Below are 13,369 nucleotides of genomic sequence, written 5' to 3' on the forward strand. Positions count from 1 at the left end.
TATATATATGCAGGACCACAAACTTGCCTGCCTCGCTAACTACCGGTATGTGGTGCAACTAATCTCATACCGTATCTAGGACCTAATATCTTTGGTAGTAGGTATCCAATTTAACTAATGGTGTATTTACACGGCTGTCGTATGCAGACTGAAAATGTTTCTTCCTCTCACTCTACCCTGTGACGATGCTATGCATTTATCTCAATCTAGATTTTCCACCTAATGGAAAAACAGAAAATCTAGAGTGCAATAAATGCGTGTCATCGGCACATGGTAGAATGAGAGAAAGATACGTTTTCCTTCTGCATATGACAATATCTTTGACTAAAGGTACCTTTTCACGGAGGCCTGTTTTGAATTAATCGTGGATGTAACATTTCTCATAGAATTCATTTCTAGCTACTTTTTTGGTTTATGACCTATTCGATTGGTTGAGAACCTAGATATGAACTCGATGTTTCAGATAAATTCCACGATTAATTTAAATTAGGCCTCCGTGACAAGGTACCCTATTTCAAATGGATACCTACCGTTTTCTATGTCCATGGTACCAATCAACTTGAACGATTCACCTTCACCAACCAACTTCTTTCTTTCTTTCTTCATTTGACAACAATCGAAGTAATCGATTATCATATCAACAATCGATTTCAGATAATAATAATAATAATGTACTTAGCAAGCATGCAGATAATAGATATATGATTATTGAATAAAGTTCCATAGGCATAGGTGGCTGTAATGTCTGACAGTGGCTTAAACGGTGGATGGAGTGGATTCAAATGAGTCTGATGGTTGACGGTAAAAACAAGTGTCGTGCTTGAAGACGGAGGTGACAGAGCTTGAAAATACGTGCGAGAGTCTTAGATTCATTCTAATTTTTTGTTCAACAGGGCACTATGTCGCCACGAATATTCTACCAAATATTTCATCTTCGACATTCGTGAGTCATTCTCTGAAAACAAATAGGATCATTGTTCGTAAGATCCTAACTGTCATGCTGGTAATCGCGGCACGCCAAAATCTGGCCGATATATAAATAGCTCAGCTTATCGGGCTTCAGTGCGCGATGATGTTCGCATAGTGAGATCATGCAAGCAATATGAAGGATATCGCCATTCGTCGTACAAACTCTTACGAACTCTAGGAATGCGAAAGGAATCCTATCATGAGAGCGGACTGATTTCTCATTTTCAGCCGAAAGTGCCTCGCAGACGGGAAATCGGAAAATAAACGGTGAACTGTGTCATATATCGCAAGATTAATTTCGATCAAGTGTCAAACAGCAACCATGAAGAAACAGTTTTTTAGAGTAAAACAGCTCGCTGATCAGACTTTTTCCAGGTAATTGCTCACAATAATCAAGGCTGATACGTGTGAAGGTGTTGAGATTCGTTTCCCTATTTCTTTTAGTTTCTTCAGGTTTGCTTATCAAACGCACTGGGCATTTCAACAGGTATAATCATTATAATAATGCTGGCTTTGTTTTCCTTTATTTCAATCTACATGGATTCGTCATCGCTTCAGAGTGATTGGCAAATGATAATTTAAGAAGTGACAACCATGTAGAAATTATCTACACGCATGTACATTGTTATTCTGTCAGTTTGCTGTCAATGAGGAATGTTGATTGTGATTCCGATATCAATAATGTGTTTGGAAACAAATTTCCCGTTTATACATTTTATTATTCCGTAATATATTTTTATACATATTTCGTAATTCTACGTCACTTTTGAAAGTGCCACGTTTCTATTTATCGATCCAAATAAAATCTTAAAACTTCTTTAGTTCAAATTTTAACACTTAAATTTATCAAAATAAACTTAAGTTCTCAAATTTTATGTTTAAAGATAACAGATTAAATTCCCGATTTTTTATAATAAAAGTTTAATAACTTTAGTTGTGTAGCATTCCAATAAGTCTAGGAATTTTAGTTTTTAGAAGAGATAAGATACATGATCTGAAATCGAAGTTTCAATGCAAAAGCAAAACTTAATTTTATTTTGGAACCCTAAAAGGTCAAGCAAAAAATTAGCCTCGAAGTTTAAAATTTCTAACAAAAAAACTACCGCAACTCCATATGCCTTGTAATTTAGCAATAATAATAAATATTTACATAACCTAAAAATGGTGTAATTCGTGGGGCTTTGCGAAATATGGAACTTCTGTAAAATACTGTTCAACTCTAATCCATAACTTACAATAAGTTACTCGAGAAATAAGTATTCCCGTCTAAAACATTATTTTATAAGACATCAATAAGGCCTGTTAGCGAGACATTTTTTCCACGTTCGGTCTTTTTTTTATACTTACTACTTAAAATTTTTTGGAATTATGCCTTCTTTTAAACTTTGTTTACCCCCCTCCCCTACTCTTGTACCTATTCCATACGTTTGCCAGAATAATAACAAACATTGGGATAACTGCATTACGCACGAAATTCTTCACGTTATGCAATTAAAACAAACGCTTATGTAGTTCACATACATTATTTTATTTCTAATAAAAACCGTATTAAACGAGACAGTGTATGTGAGGTCATTATTATATAAGTGTTATTTTCTCTAAATTCCATCGATAATCTAATTAATCTCCAAGAGTGGAGTGAGATGTTTAAAAAAATTGACTAGTAACCACATTCTAAGCAACTAATGTGATATGATTCTCTTTCATTTTATTTTTTTCATATTTAACTGATATGAAAATTAATACACATCACTCTAAGAATTTATGAACATTCAACACGTTTCGCATTCGTATTTGTCGAAGGATTAAAATAAAACAAGTTTTTGAATTTAGTTGGAAAATTAATGCTTGATCCTTAATATGTGAATAATAATTGCAACATTTAAGTCGTTTATCATCTAAGAAAAGTTAAACATGCGATGCAGCTATTAATATTATTATTGCAACAATTAACATTATAATTGTAATTAGTACGTTAGGTGTATAATTAAAATTCTATTTTCATTTCTAGTTGAGTATATATTTGTTAAACAATAATTTACAATGATAAATATTTTTCATCAGCAATTTTCCTTAAAAAATAGTTGTTATTAACATTTTTGTGAATATTGTAAATTTGTAAATTCTGCTTTATAATTGAAAGTATAAAAGAGCAAAGTTGTATTGTAATTTAAACTAATGAGTAATTCAATTTAATTGCTACTAATTTTAACTAGAACTCGTTATATATTATTCCATGCCGTTTTAGAAGCTTTGCCATTTTTTTATTATAATTAAAACCAACTTGACACTTTACCCTATCTAAAATATTATCAGAACAAGTGCGATTAAAAGGTAGATAGTACGTAACGGATGTATATGACGCATTTCATCGGCAGATTTTATTACAGTTGTATTAAAATGTGATTAGTACCTAGAAACCTTAGAATATAAAGTATATGTATGTATTATTAATTTCCATAAAATATATATTCAGAGTTATTTACAATTAAAAAATATATATAAAAAGCCAAGTATTGCATTGTTTTTTGGTGTTTTTTTTTTTGTAATGAAAGTACCATACATTTTCAGAGCTGGGAAAACGGAAGTATTGACAGACGATTTGCAAGCTGCAGACAAGCACGTGGAACAAATTAGAGCAGCTCTTAATGGATTAAATAAACGTTTTGGAAATCTACCGAACCAAACAGTTGCACAAGATCCAACATATAAAGAAAAGCGTCTAGTATGTGCAATTTTGTAACATCAAATACACTGATCTCTTATTTTTTATTGATATTTCAGTCGAATAATACCAAATCAGAAAATCTTAAATTTTGCACATTGTATTTTTCCTGTAAAGATATTATACAATTGAAAATATTTCATAAAATAATTTCAAGTTTAAATGGTTTCTCTTCAATTGTGGAAGTATGTCTGCATATATGATTGTTCTATGGTAAAAAAAATAATATAACTGAACTTTTAAGAAATGATTATTGTTTTCAGAAAAAGTGTCCAGAATGGGTATTAGGACAGACGATGTTGGAAACTGCGGGAGAGGAAAGTCTCTTGAGTTTTGTAATGTCAGAATGTGGTCGAGCACAAGTGGCCTTAGCCTTCGAAACCGTCGAACACGAATCGAAGCTGGAACAATATGTAGCCGCCCCTCTTTTGCACATTTTAGAAACTGATGTTCCAAATATTCTAAAACACAAAAGAAATCTGCAACGCTTGATATTGGATATGGATAGTGCGAGAACGAGATATCAACAGGCCAGTAAACATAATGCCGGTGGTAAGTATCATAAAATACAACTAGTAGATTATGTACCTAGGCAGTAAAGTTGAACTTTATACGAGGATGCAGAATTCAATGCCCGAGCCGAATGCGCGGTCGGCAAAACTGCATCCGAGTATAAAACAACTTTACTGCCGTCTTGTATACGATACTTTATCTGAAATAGGCAGAATAAGAGTTCTTTTTCTGGAAAACGGCGCTTGATTGTACCGCATACACACGCGCGTGTCATGACGTTGGAAGTCAAAAATCCACTCGTACTTAGGTTTAAAATAAATCCTTCGCACTCTTTTTTTTCCACTTTTCTTTCACTTCTCACTCACTTCCTCCTTGCTGTCAATTTATGTGCCGTTCGTCGCGGTACAATAAAGTGCTACTTTGCTACCGCTCCGCGGGCAGATAAAGCCCGCTTGTTCTGTATATTTCAGATAAAAATCGTTATTTTATATCATAATATTAAAAATTTGTTTAAATGATTGCATAAGTGTATCACTACTTTAATGTCATTTTGAAATTACTTTTAAATTATAATTCAAAGAGCTTCAAGTCACTGTTAGAGTTTAATTTGTGTCGTTTTATTTTATTACTCACATATACATCCTTTGTGGACAATTACATTCAAAAAAGTCACCCTTACTAAGTATTACCTATCATCTCTAGCCGCATTTTTATTAGAAGCGCTCGCATTTGCTTGGACTTTTTGCCAAGGGAGTAGAAAACTTCAGAAAACCAAAACTTCCTAGGGCAGCTGGTTACCTACAGTCGAGTTTGGATGTAGACATTCCATATCCTCGGGTGTCTACACCCTCCATCGACGTCAAACCTCCCATTTAACAGCAATTCAACGCAGTGGAAAATACCATTATGTGAAAATCACGTAGGGTTCCCCGTCCGTGCTTAACGGCCGAGACTCAGCCAGTCGAAAATCACCGCTTAGTTACTCTGCCACCCGAACAAGAAAAGTAGTGACTGCATTGTGGATGAGTCCTCTATCAACGTAATCGAAACTTTTATATTTGCATGAAGGATTATTCATATATATCTGAAAAAATTATATTCAAATCATGATATCATTATATCTTGGCCGAATGTGGTAATCTTTCATGTAGTAATATTAAATGATTATTTATTCTCAGTTTTTAGTGTAACAATGTAGTTAGGATATCTTTTTTGTAACTTTTGGCCATCGTATCTAAAATCTGTGACAAGTTAAGTAAGCAAAATATAAATTAGTTTCCTAAAATTAACCTCTCAAAACAAAAGTTAAATGAATATATGTTATTTAACATGCAAACGATAAGAGAACTAAGATCAAAGTCACTTAAATTTTTACCTTGGACGGCAGAGTACTGCTGTCGGTTATACAAATTTAATCTTAAAATCATACTTGAGTGCTTCTAATTTTATATTGTAAAATTTATTGTTAAACTTATTCAGGGTAGCTGCTGGACCGGAGACCCGGGAACTTTATGAGACTGGGAAGTGATAGTGAATTTATTTTTTGACCGGAAATTTTACAAATTTAAAAAAAAGTCTGTTTAAGTTTGATTTCAACCGTTTTTTAAATAATCAGATGAATTTTTATCTTTTTCCATTATGGTACCATTCAGTTTACAATGCGCAATTCGAAAATATTTCACTTAAAAATTGTCCATTTTGGATTTTAGCTTTTAAGTGTACATTTTTCTTTTAAAGAATTTTGTAATGCAGTTTCAAAGAATAACAAAAAAAAAAATTAGTAGCTTTAAAATCAAAAGTTTTTGATACAAAAAACTTGTTTAATTGATCAAATGTGAATATAAATTATAATGATTTCAAAATTAAACTATACATTAAAGATTAACAAATGAATAATAATTTATTTTATATTACAACTTTAAATTACAATTTTAATTTGAAAAGATTTCATATAATTCAAACGAAGCATTCACGTATACCGACAAAAGCCGGCTGTTCGTACCGAAATTTCGGTGCAAATAGCCCATATCCTAGGAAATTGAAAATAACTTTTTATTTCGAAAAATTAATTTCAAGAGAATTTTTAAAGAGATTTAAAAAGATTTCCGAAATTATCAAAAATAAATCTGGAACATTTGATGGAAATATTTTGATTCTGCAGGATTAAAAAAATGTAGGAAGAATGCAAATCCTTGTAAAAGATGTTTAGAAGTTCTGAAAAAATTTCAAGACATATTTAAAATTTGAATAAATTTAAAACAACATGTAGATGTTTCAAAATTTGTAAATAAAATTTTGAAAGTTTTTAATGTTTTTTAAACTATTTAAAATTAAAATAATTTAACTTGTAATTGAAAAAGTGTTGAATTTATAACAAAGACGTAATAGTTCAATTTTTATAATTTCTAGCGTAAAATTGCTTAAAATAATTTGCAGCTCAGTTTTCATTACTTCAAATGGAAAATTTTTTAGCTTTAGAGTTCGAATTTTTTTATTTCATTGACCATGAAAAATGTTTGTGGGCCGAGAAATGACCAGGAATATTTTTATGTGATTAAAATGGTCACCCTGGCCTTTGAATCAATTTAAAATTTTTATAGTTTAAACTTAAAATTTTCCCAATTTCGTCTAAAGAATTATTCAACTACATGGAGAGAAATTTCAGGAGATTAATTGATGCCACTACTTTAAATCACGTAAAAATTGTAGCTCTAAACTCACGAGCTTCCGTGAATTATTCTCTTGAAATTTCTCTCCGTGTACAGAAACAGAACATTTTTAATTGCTCATTTTTTAACGCTTTGAAGTTATATTGTTTGTTTTTTATGACGCAATATATCTTCAAATCCCAAATCTAAAATTGTAGGAACTGGAGCCACGAAAGTTGATAGTTTAAAAGACGAACTGGAAGAAGCTGAGGCAAAAGTTGAGCAATGTCGCGACCAATTAGCAGCTGAGATGTTTCAGTTGATGTCCAGGGAGACTGAACTTGCCCAAATAATAATTCAGTACATGAAACTCCAACGAGCATATCACGAAAGTACTTTGCACTGTCTGGAGGATCTTATTCCAGGACTAGAGAGCTATATCAGTAAGTTACTCGATTTTGTCAATCTTGATCAGAATAATCTCCCCTTTATGCCTTTCTGTTTTCCCAGCATTCAAAAATGTTTATTTTCTTGTCGTTTCCAGACGACAATGAAATGAAACCCGTATATGGCTATTCTCTAGAAGAGCATTTGCGAGTGACAAACAGAAAAATAGCGTTGCCAATTCAACTGTGCGTCTCAACACTCTTAAGACTGGGAATGGAAGAAGAGGGGCTTTTTAGGATAGCAGGAGGGGCATCGAAACTTCGACGAATTAAGCTAAGTTTAGATGCTTGTTGCCTCAATTTGCCAACTGCTCTTGAGTATAAGGATCCGCACGTGATTTCTGGAGCACTGAAATCTTACTTAAGAGAGTTGCCTGAACCTTTACTTACTTATAAGTAAGTATTTTGTATATTAAATTTTTATTTATTTCTAATGTTTGAAAGGTGCCACGGCATAACCATATAAATGCAACTTAAATCAAAATCGGTTTTATTGGCATACCAAATTCTTTAAAATTTGACTACACGTTGTGGTGAAAAAATGTATTTTAAAATTGTTTAAACATCTTCTTAAAATATGTGAGATACGGAAAAACTAATAGTCATTCGATCCTACGAAAAAATTACAAAAATTCCACGTTTTGTACCATTTTTTTGCTCCGCTCAATTTGATATTGTATAAATATAAATTCTACACCCTATAATTATTTATTCACATCCCTTGACCAATTGGGCCCATAAAAAGAAGGTGAAACACATGGATTTAATGTAATTTTTTAGTAAAATGGAATGGTGTTATTAGTTTTTTCGTATCTCCCATTATTAAACAAAATTTGTAAACAATTGAATGTTTTTTCTGAAAAAGCATCTATTAGTTTTTGCCCTATTTTTTCAATAATTTTCTTTAAAAAAAAAAACAATTTTGTTGAAAGTTTCGAGAAATTGAAAAAATTGTTACAAAAAATCCAATATTATTTTTTATTCGTTATTTTATCAAATTATTTTTTCACGTTTGACCCTTCTATTGGCATCGCAACATCTTTTTTGTGTTTAACTGATATATTTTATGTTCATCAGAGTGTAAAAACCAATTTGTAAAATGAAATTTGTTCATGGTACTTACAAAAAAATTAATTACTATTACCTGATTATCACATGCATACACTATTAAAAATAATATTAAATTTAATATAACCATGTGTATTTAATTTAATACATCAAGCATATTAAAACGCAATTAAGAGCGTGTATATTGAATTTCATATATATTCATGTTAATCACTTATAAGAAAAATCGTGTATTTACATTTTGCACAAATTAAAAATAAGTTTAGCAGTAATTTTCGACTCTAAATAATAAAACATGATACCGGCTTCCTGTTAACCAAAAATAAAATTGGATTTCAATCAGAAAAGTTCAATTAAGCAAATAAACGAAAGATTTAACCTGCAATCAACTTTAATCGTCTTATACATACTTTGTCCATTTAGAGCGAAATTAGTAAAAACTTCCACCCTTACATTGCACTTTCATTATAAATAACAATTTAGTCGGCGAATTATAGATTATTAATTAAATTGCGAATATTTAACAAGATTTAAAGAAATGATAGCACGTTGAGTTTTCACGCAGAATGCTATACTGACCTGCATATTAAATTTAATACACATGTATATTGTATATATGGGACATTCCACACAATATTTGCCACCGAAATTTTTTTCACGTGAAATATTTTTTTTTTTTTTTTTGCTTAACACTCAAAAATATTGGATACGTATTTTTTTATTTCAAAGTGACAAGCAAAGTTTTCTAGAAAATTAAACAAAATGTATGTGCATAAGAAACTACCTTTTTTCAATTGCTTATACTGCAATATTAAACAAAGATATGAAAATTCAAACGGAAAATAAAATATGGGTCTTTTCTTCAACTTTCGAATAAAGTATACTAAAATTCACTCTAATTCTTTATTTAATAATAGAAAAGAAATAATTATATACAAAGATTTTTTCAATTTGCACCTGTTTTTTTTTAAAGAGTGGACTAAAGAGTGGACTAAACTTTTTTTCTTGATCTGGTAAAAATTTGGGACTGGGTAGTCAAATACTTTCGAAGCAATGCAGTTTTGAATAGCGGCTCGCGCGCGTGAAGTGTACCGCACGGCGACTCGCTCGGACTGAGAATCAACTGCCTACGCGATAAGTGAATTACAACCATTCAATTGCAAAATCTTATATCTTTATTTTGTTAATTTAACATATTCAAGATGTATTGCTACTCGAAAATTCATTGCTTCGAAAGTATTTGATTACCCACTCCCAAATTTTTACCAGATCAAGAAAAACGTTTAGTCCACTCTTTAAAAAAAAACAGATCCAAATTGAAAAAAAATCTTTGTTTATAAATATTTGATTTATATTATTAAATAAATAATTAAAGTGGATTTTAGTATACTTTATTAGAAAGTCGAGGAAAAGGCCCACATTGTATCTTCCGTATGAATTTTCATATATTTGTTTAATATTGCAGTATAAGCAATTGAAAAAAGGTACTTTTTCATGAACATTAAATATTTCTTTTTAATTTTCTCGAAAACTTTGCTTGTCATATTGAAATAAAAAAATACGCATCGAATATTTTTGTGTGGTAAACAAGAAAACAAATATTTTACGTGAAAACAAATTTCGGTGGCAAATATTGTGTGGAATGCTCTATATATTAAATTCACTATGTACACCAGTGTATGTTACATTTCAGTAGCGGTAGTGCATATTTGCTTTACACACGTATATATTAAACCTCATACGGATTTGTCTAATAGTGAATTATACAATAAAAATTCAAGCCGGCTCGAGAGAAAGGGTACACATTGAGTTGACATGTTCTTGAACGTGATTTAATAGTTCATTAAACTAGTCAATCATGCTTATTTACTCTTTATGCAGCATTAATCTAATAGAGTAAGAAACTACCAGCAAGTGAAATAAATAACTGTAAGAAATATAAAGGAATGGAATTTGGTACTTAAGAAAATAAAAGAAAAAAAAAATGTAATCTACAAAATAGAACGAGTAATTAGAATTGAGACATAAGAGCAGAAAAGAAACCACGAAGTGTGGAGAAGAAAGTTGCAAACTGAGCAAAAAATCTGTGTATGATGTAAATTAAGGCCTGTGTGTCCGAAAGAATTCCTTCATCTCTACCGATAGAAATCTCTGAGTTTGTTCTAGCGAAATAGCCTGGCCCATTTGAAACTATAAGCAGAGTCGATTTGAAACAATTTAGTCTGAGAGATAGCCGGAGAGATTTGGGTCATTTTCAAGATCCTTTTAGTGGTCCTTTTAAGGGGCGCACACGAACTCCGCTCGCGGTCAACCACCCTCCGAATACAAATCCTGAATTCCGCTCGGATCAAAAGTAAGTAGTTTTAATGAGCACGAACTCCGCTCAATGGGTTTAAAAATTCCCCTCCCATTAGAATACATTTCAAATAAAGTTTCGCAAATTTGTTAGATTTTAAAATATTCTGTAACAACATGTTAGTTATTTTCACTTAACCATCACCTAACTTCACTTCATCGGTGAAAGCTGAGGGGAAAACAATGGACCAAATGCATGGAACAAAAGTTTATATCTGTAATATCTTTGTAATTAATAATGATTATCATTATTTTATTATGTCACTATATATGGTAGTTTTTAACATATTAAAACTATTTTTTAAGACACTTATATGGAAAAAATTAAGTTTTACAAAGAGTATCGGGTGTTTAAAGTGAAAATAGTTAATTCATTTTTAAACGAAAGTTTCATATTTTATTTATAAATTCAAATTATAAAGTATATATTTATTTATATAAGGCATGTCTATATACATCATAGTCTATAAAAAGAATGGTAACAACGATTGACTCTACTGTTTTTCTCTTTTCTCTCTTTTTATTACTTTGTTCTATAATTGAAATGAGCCGATCACATTGATTTTTGAAAAAATATTTTTTGGAGTTTCGTTTTTAAAGGTTTCTTTTAAATTCAATAAATAAAAGCACTAAGCCATACAGTGCTGTCTTTCTTTAAAGTTCGGATCTGTTTCAACTCTATTTATAAAAATGTATGTACAGTAAAAAAAAGTGTTCAAAATGATACCGAAATCAATGTCATTTTGATATGCAACAAAAATGATACCGAATTCAAGAGCATTTGGATCGGCCAGAGTGAATGATCGACTTTTGAGATCATAATGATCTGATTCGGGATCATATATAAAGTCAAACCAAGATGGCTGACGTTCTTAGAGTACTTTAGCTCATATGCAAGCTTTTCATGGTTTCTGATCGTTCAGTGCAATGAAAAAGTTGAAAAAATAATGAAATCTGATATTAAAAAATATCACCTGTTAATTGTAGTTGTCACTTACGTGCAGTACATACAATTTTTAGGTTATGTCGTTATCGCGCCAGCGCCAAGAACTGGCGGCCATTTTGTTTAGTCTAACAAATGGACCAAAAAATAAAATCAAATTGACCTGAATGGACAGATCATTATGATCTCGAGAGTCAAATGATCTTTGCAACAAAATTGATCCTTTTTTTTACTGTGTCGTGCCGAGTAAAAATTAATTAAGTTAGATTACAATTGGTTAAGACATTTCAGCACACGATGGTGTCCCTCTTTAGTTAATTATTCAGACAATATATTTACACATATAGTTTAATAGTTAATAATGTGGTTAAGATGACAGTTGTTAGTTTTGAGAAACATATCTTTGGTCAACTTCTTTGGTATTATAATTGATAAAAAATTCTTAGACATAATTTTTAATTTCTTCGGTATTAACATTAACTAAAATTTTTAGTCATTAAAGAGTGATTACAAAAAAATATGTTAATCTCTTATTATTACAATTAAGTTATAATTACATCTGCTTATAACATAGTCAATGTAAAATTCATTTAGTATTAAAACAACTAATATTTATAGAGGTCTTCTGTAATAACTCTTCAATAATTAATAAATAGAGAATTAACTAAAAAATAGATCTCAATTTTTTATTAAAAATGTTTAAAAATATCAATTTTGCTTAATTGTATGTATCCCTTCAACTTACTAAAATTATTTCTAATATGGTGTGATCTTGTCAATATCAAAAATGTTGCTTTAAAATCTTTTATGTTATGTTTCGAAACTTTAGGAAATCATTTAAAATCATAAATTATTTTTGAAGAAAAAAAAAACAGATTTTTATCAAAACAGTTCAATTTTCAATAAAAAAGACTATCTTTCGACCAATTGCATTTTTGACCGGAAATACGAGATTTTCCACCACAAAGTGTTAGAACTTTATATTTTATACGCGTAAATCTTCGAAAATTTGAATAACAAATCTAGAGCTTTCATTTTAAAACTTTAAGATTAAAAATGATTACATTTTGAGTGTTTTAATTTGCAAATCAGTTTTTGCAACTTCAAATGACAACATTTGTGTCTTCTAGAATCTATAAATTTTCGGAACCGTGATCAAATCATTCTTAATTGTTCAATTTTTATTTTCAGTCAAAAAGTTGTTCTTTTTCAACCTAGGATTTCTGTAAATTCGTGTACACTCTTGCAGTTGTACTTTTTTGTAAATTCTGATAGAAAATAGAATGAAATACAATATACAGTAAAATACAAAAAAGTACAAAATTCGTCCTAATAATAGAAAACGGTTGCACTTTCCTATAATTTTTATTGTAATTTACTGTATTTATCTGTGAATTCCTGTAAAATTTTTTTAAATTTTTTGTGCATTTTTGTAAAAAAATGTTCACCAGGGCAATACATGAATTTTATGCAATTTTTCTCCCCGCAGAATCGAATTTCTGTGGATAAAATTCTGTTTACAAACCAATTTCCAATGGATTTCGATGTTTTTTATCGACCGTAAGGCTTTTAGGTATAAAGAGTCAGTGAGCAAAAAATGTTTAAATAACACAGGCCAACAATTCTCAGAACCAGAGACCAGACCTACTATACCCGAAGGTTTTTGCTGCGCTGAATCCGAATCTGACCTCAGAAAAATTCC

General features: G+C 30.5%; 1 protein-coding gene across 2 annotated transcripts in view; it reads left to right on the forward strand.

Annotated features, from left to right (window-relative positions):
• The first annotated feature begins 579 nt into the window (after window positions 1–579).
• LOC117170682 (rho GTPase-activating protein 44-like) overlaps window positions 580–13,369 on the forward strand; it is a 24,793-nt gene continuing 12,003 nt past the window's right edge. The window contains exons 1-6 of one of the 2 annotated variants that reach the window (XM_033357636.1): window positions 580–832; window positions 894–1,344; window positions 3,541–3,694; window positions 3,958–4,246; window positions 7,074–7,298; window positions 7,400–7,697. In XM_033357636.1, the coding sequence (XP_033213527.1) occupies window positions 1,292–1,344; window positions 3,541–3,694; window positions 3,958–4,246; window positions 7,074–7,298; window positions 7,400–7,697 (1,019 nt within the window). In that variant the 5' untranslated portion in view covers window positions 580–832; window positions 894–1,291. The remainder of the gene's footprint in view (window positions 833–893; window positions 1,345–3,540; window positions 3,695–3,957; window positions 4,247–7,073; window positions 7,299–7,399; window positions 7,698–13,369) is intronic. The other variant, XM_033357635.1, reaches the window with a different exon arrangement.

Source organism: Belonocnema kinseyi, chromosome 4 (assembly GCF_010883055.1).
Source record: "Belonocnema kinseyi isolate 2016_QV_RU_SX_M_011 chromosome 4, B_treatae_v1, whole genome shotgun sequence".
NCBI classification, from domain to species: domain Eukaryota; kingdom Metazoa; phylum Arthropoda; class Insecta; order Hymenoptera; family Cynipidae; genus Belonocnema; species Belonocnema kinseyi.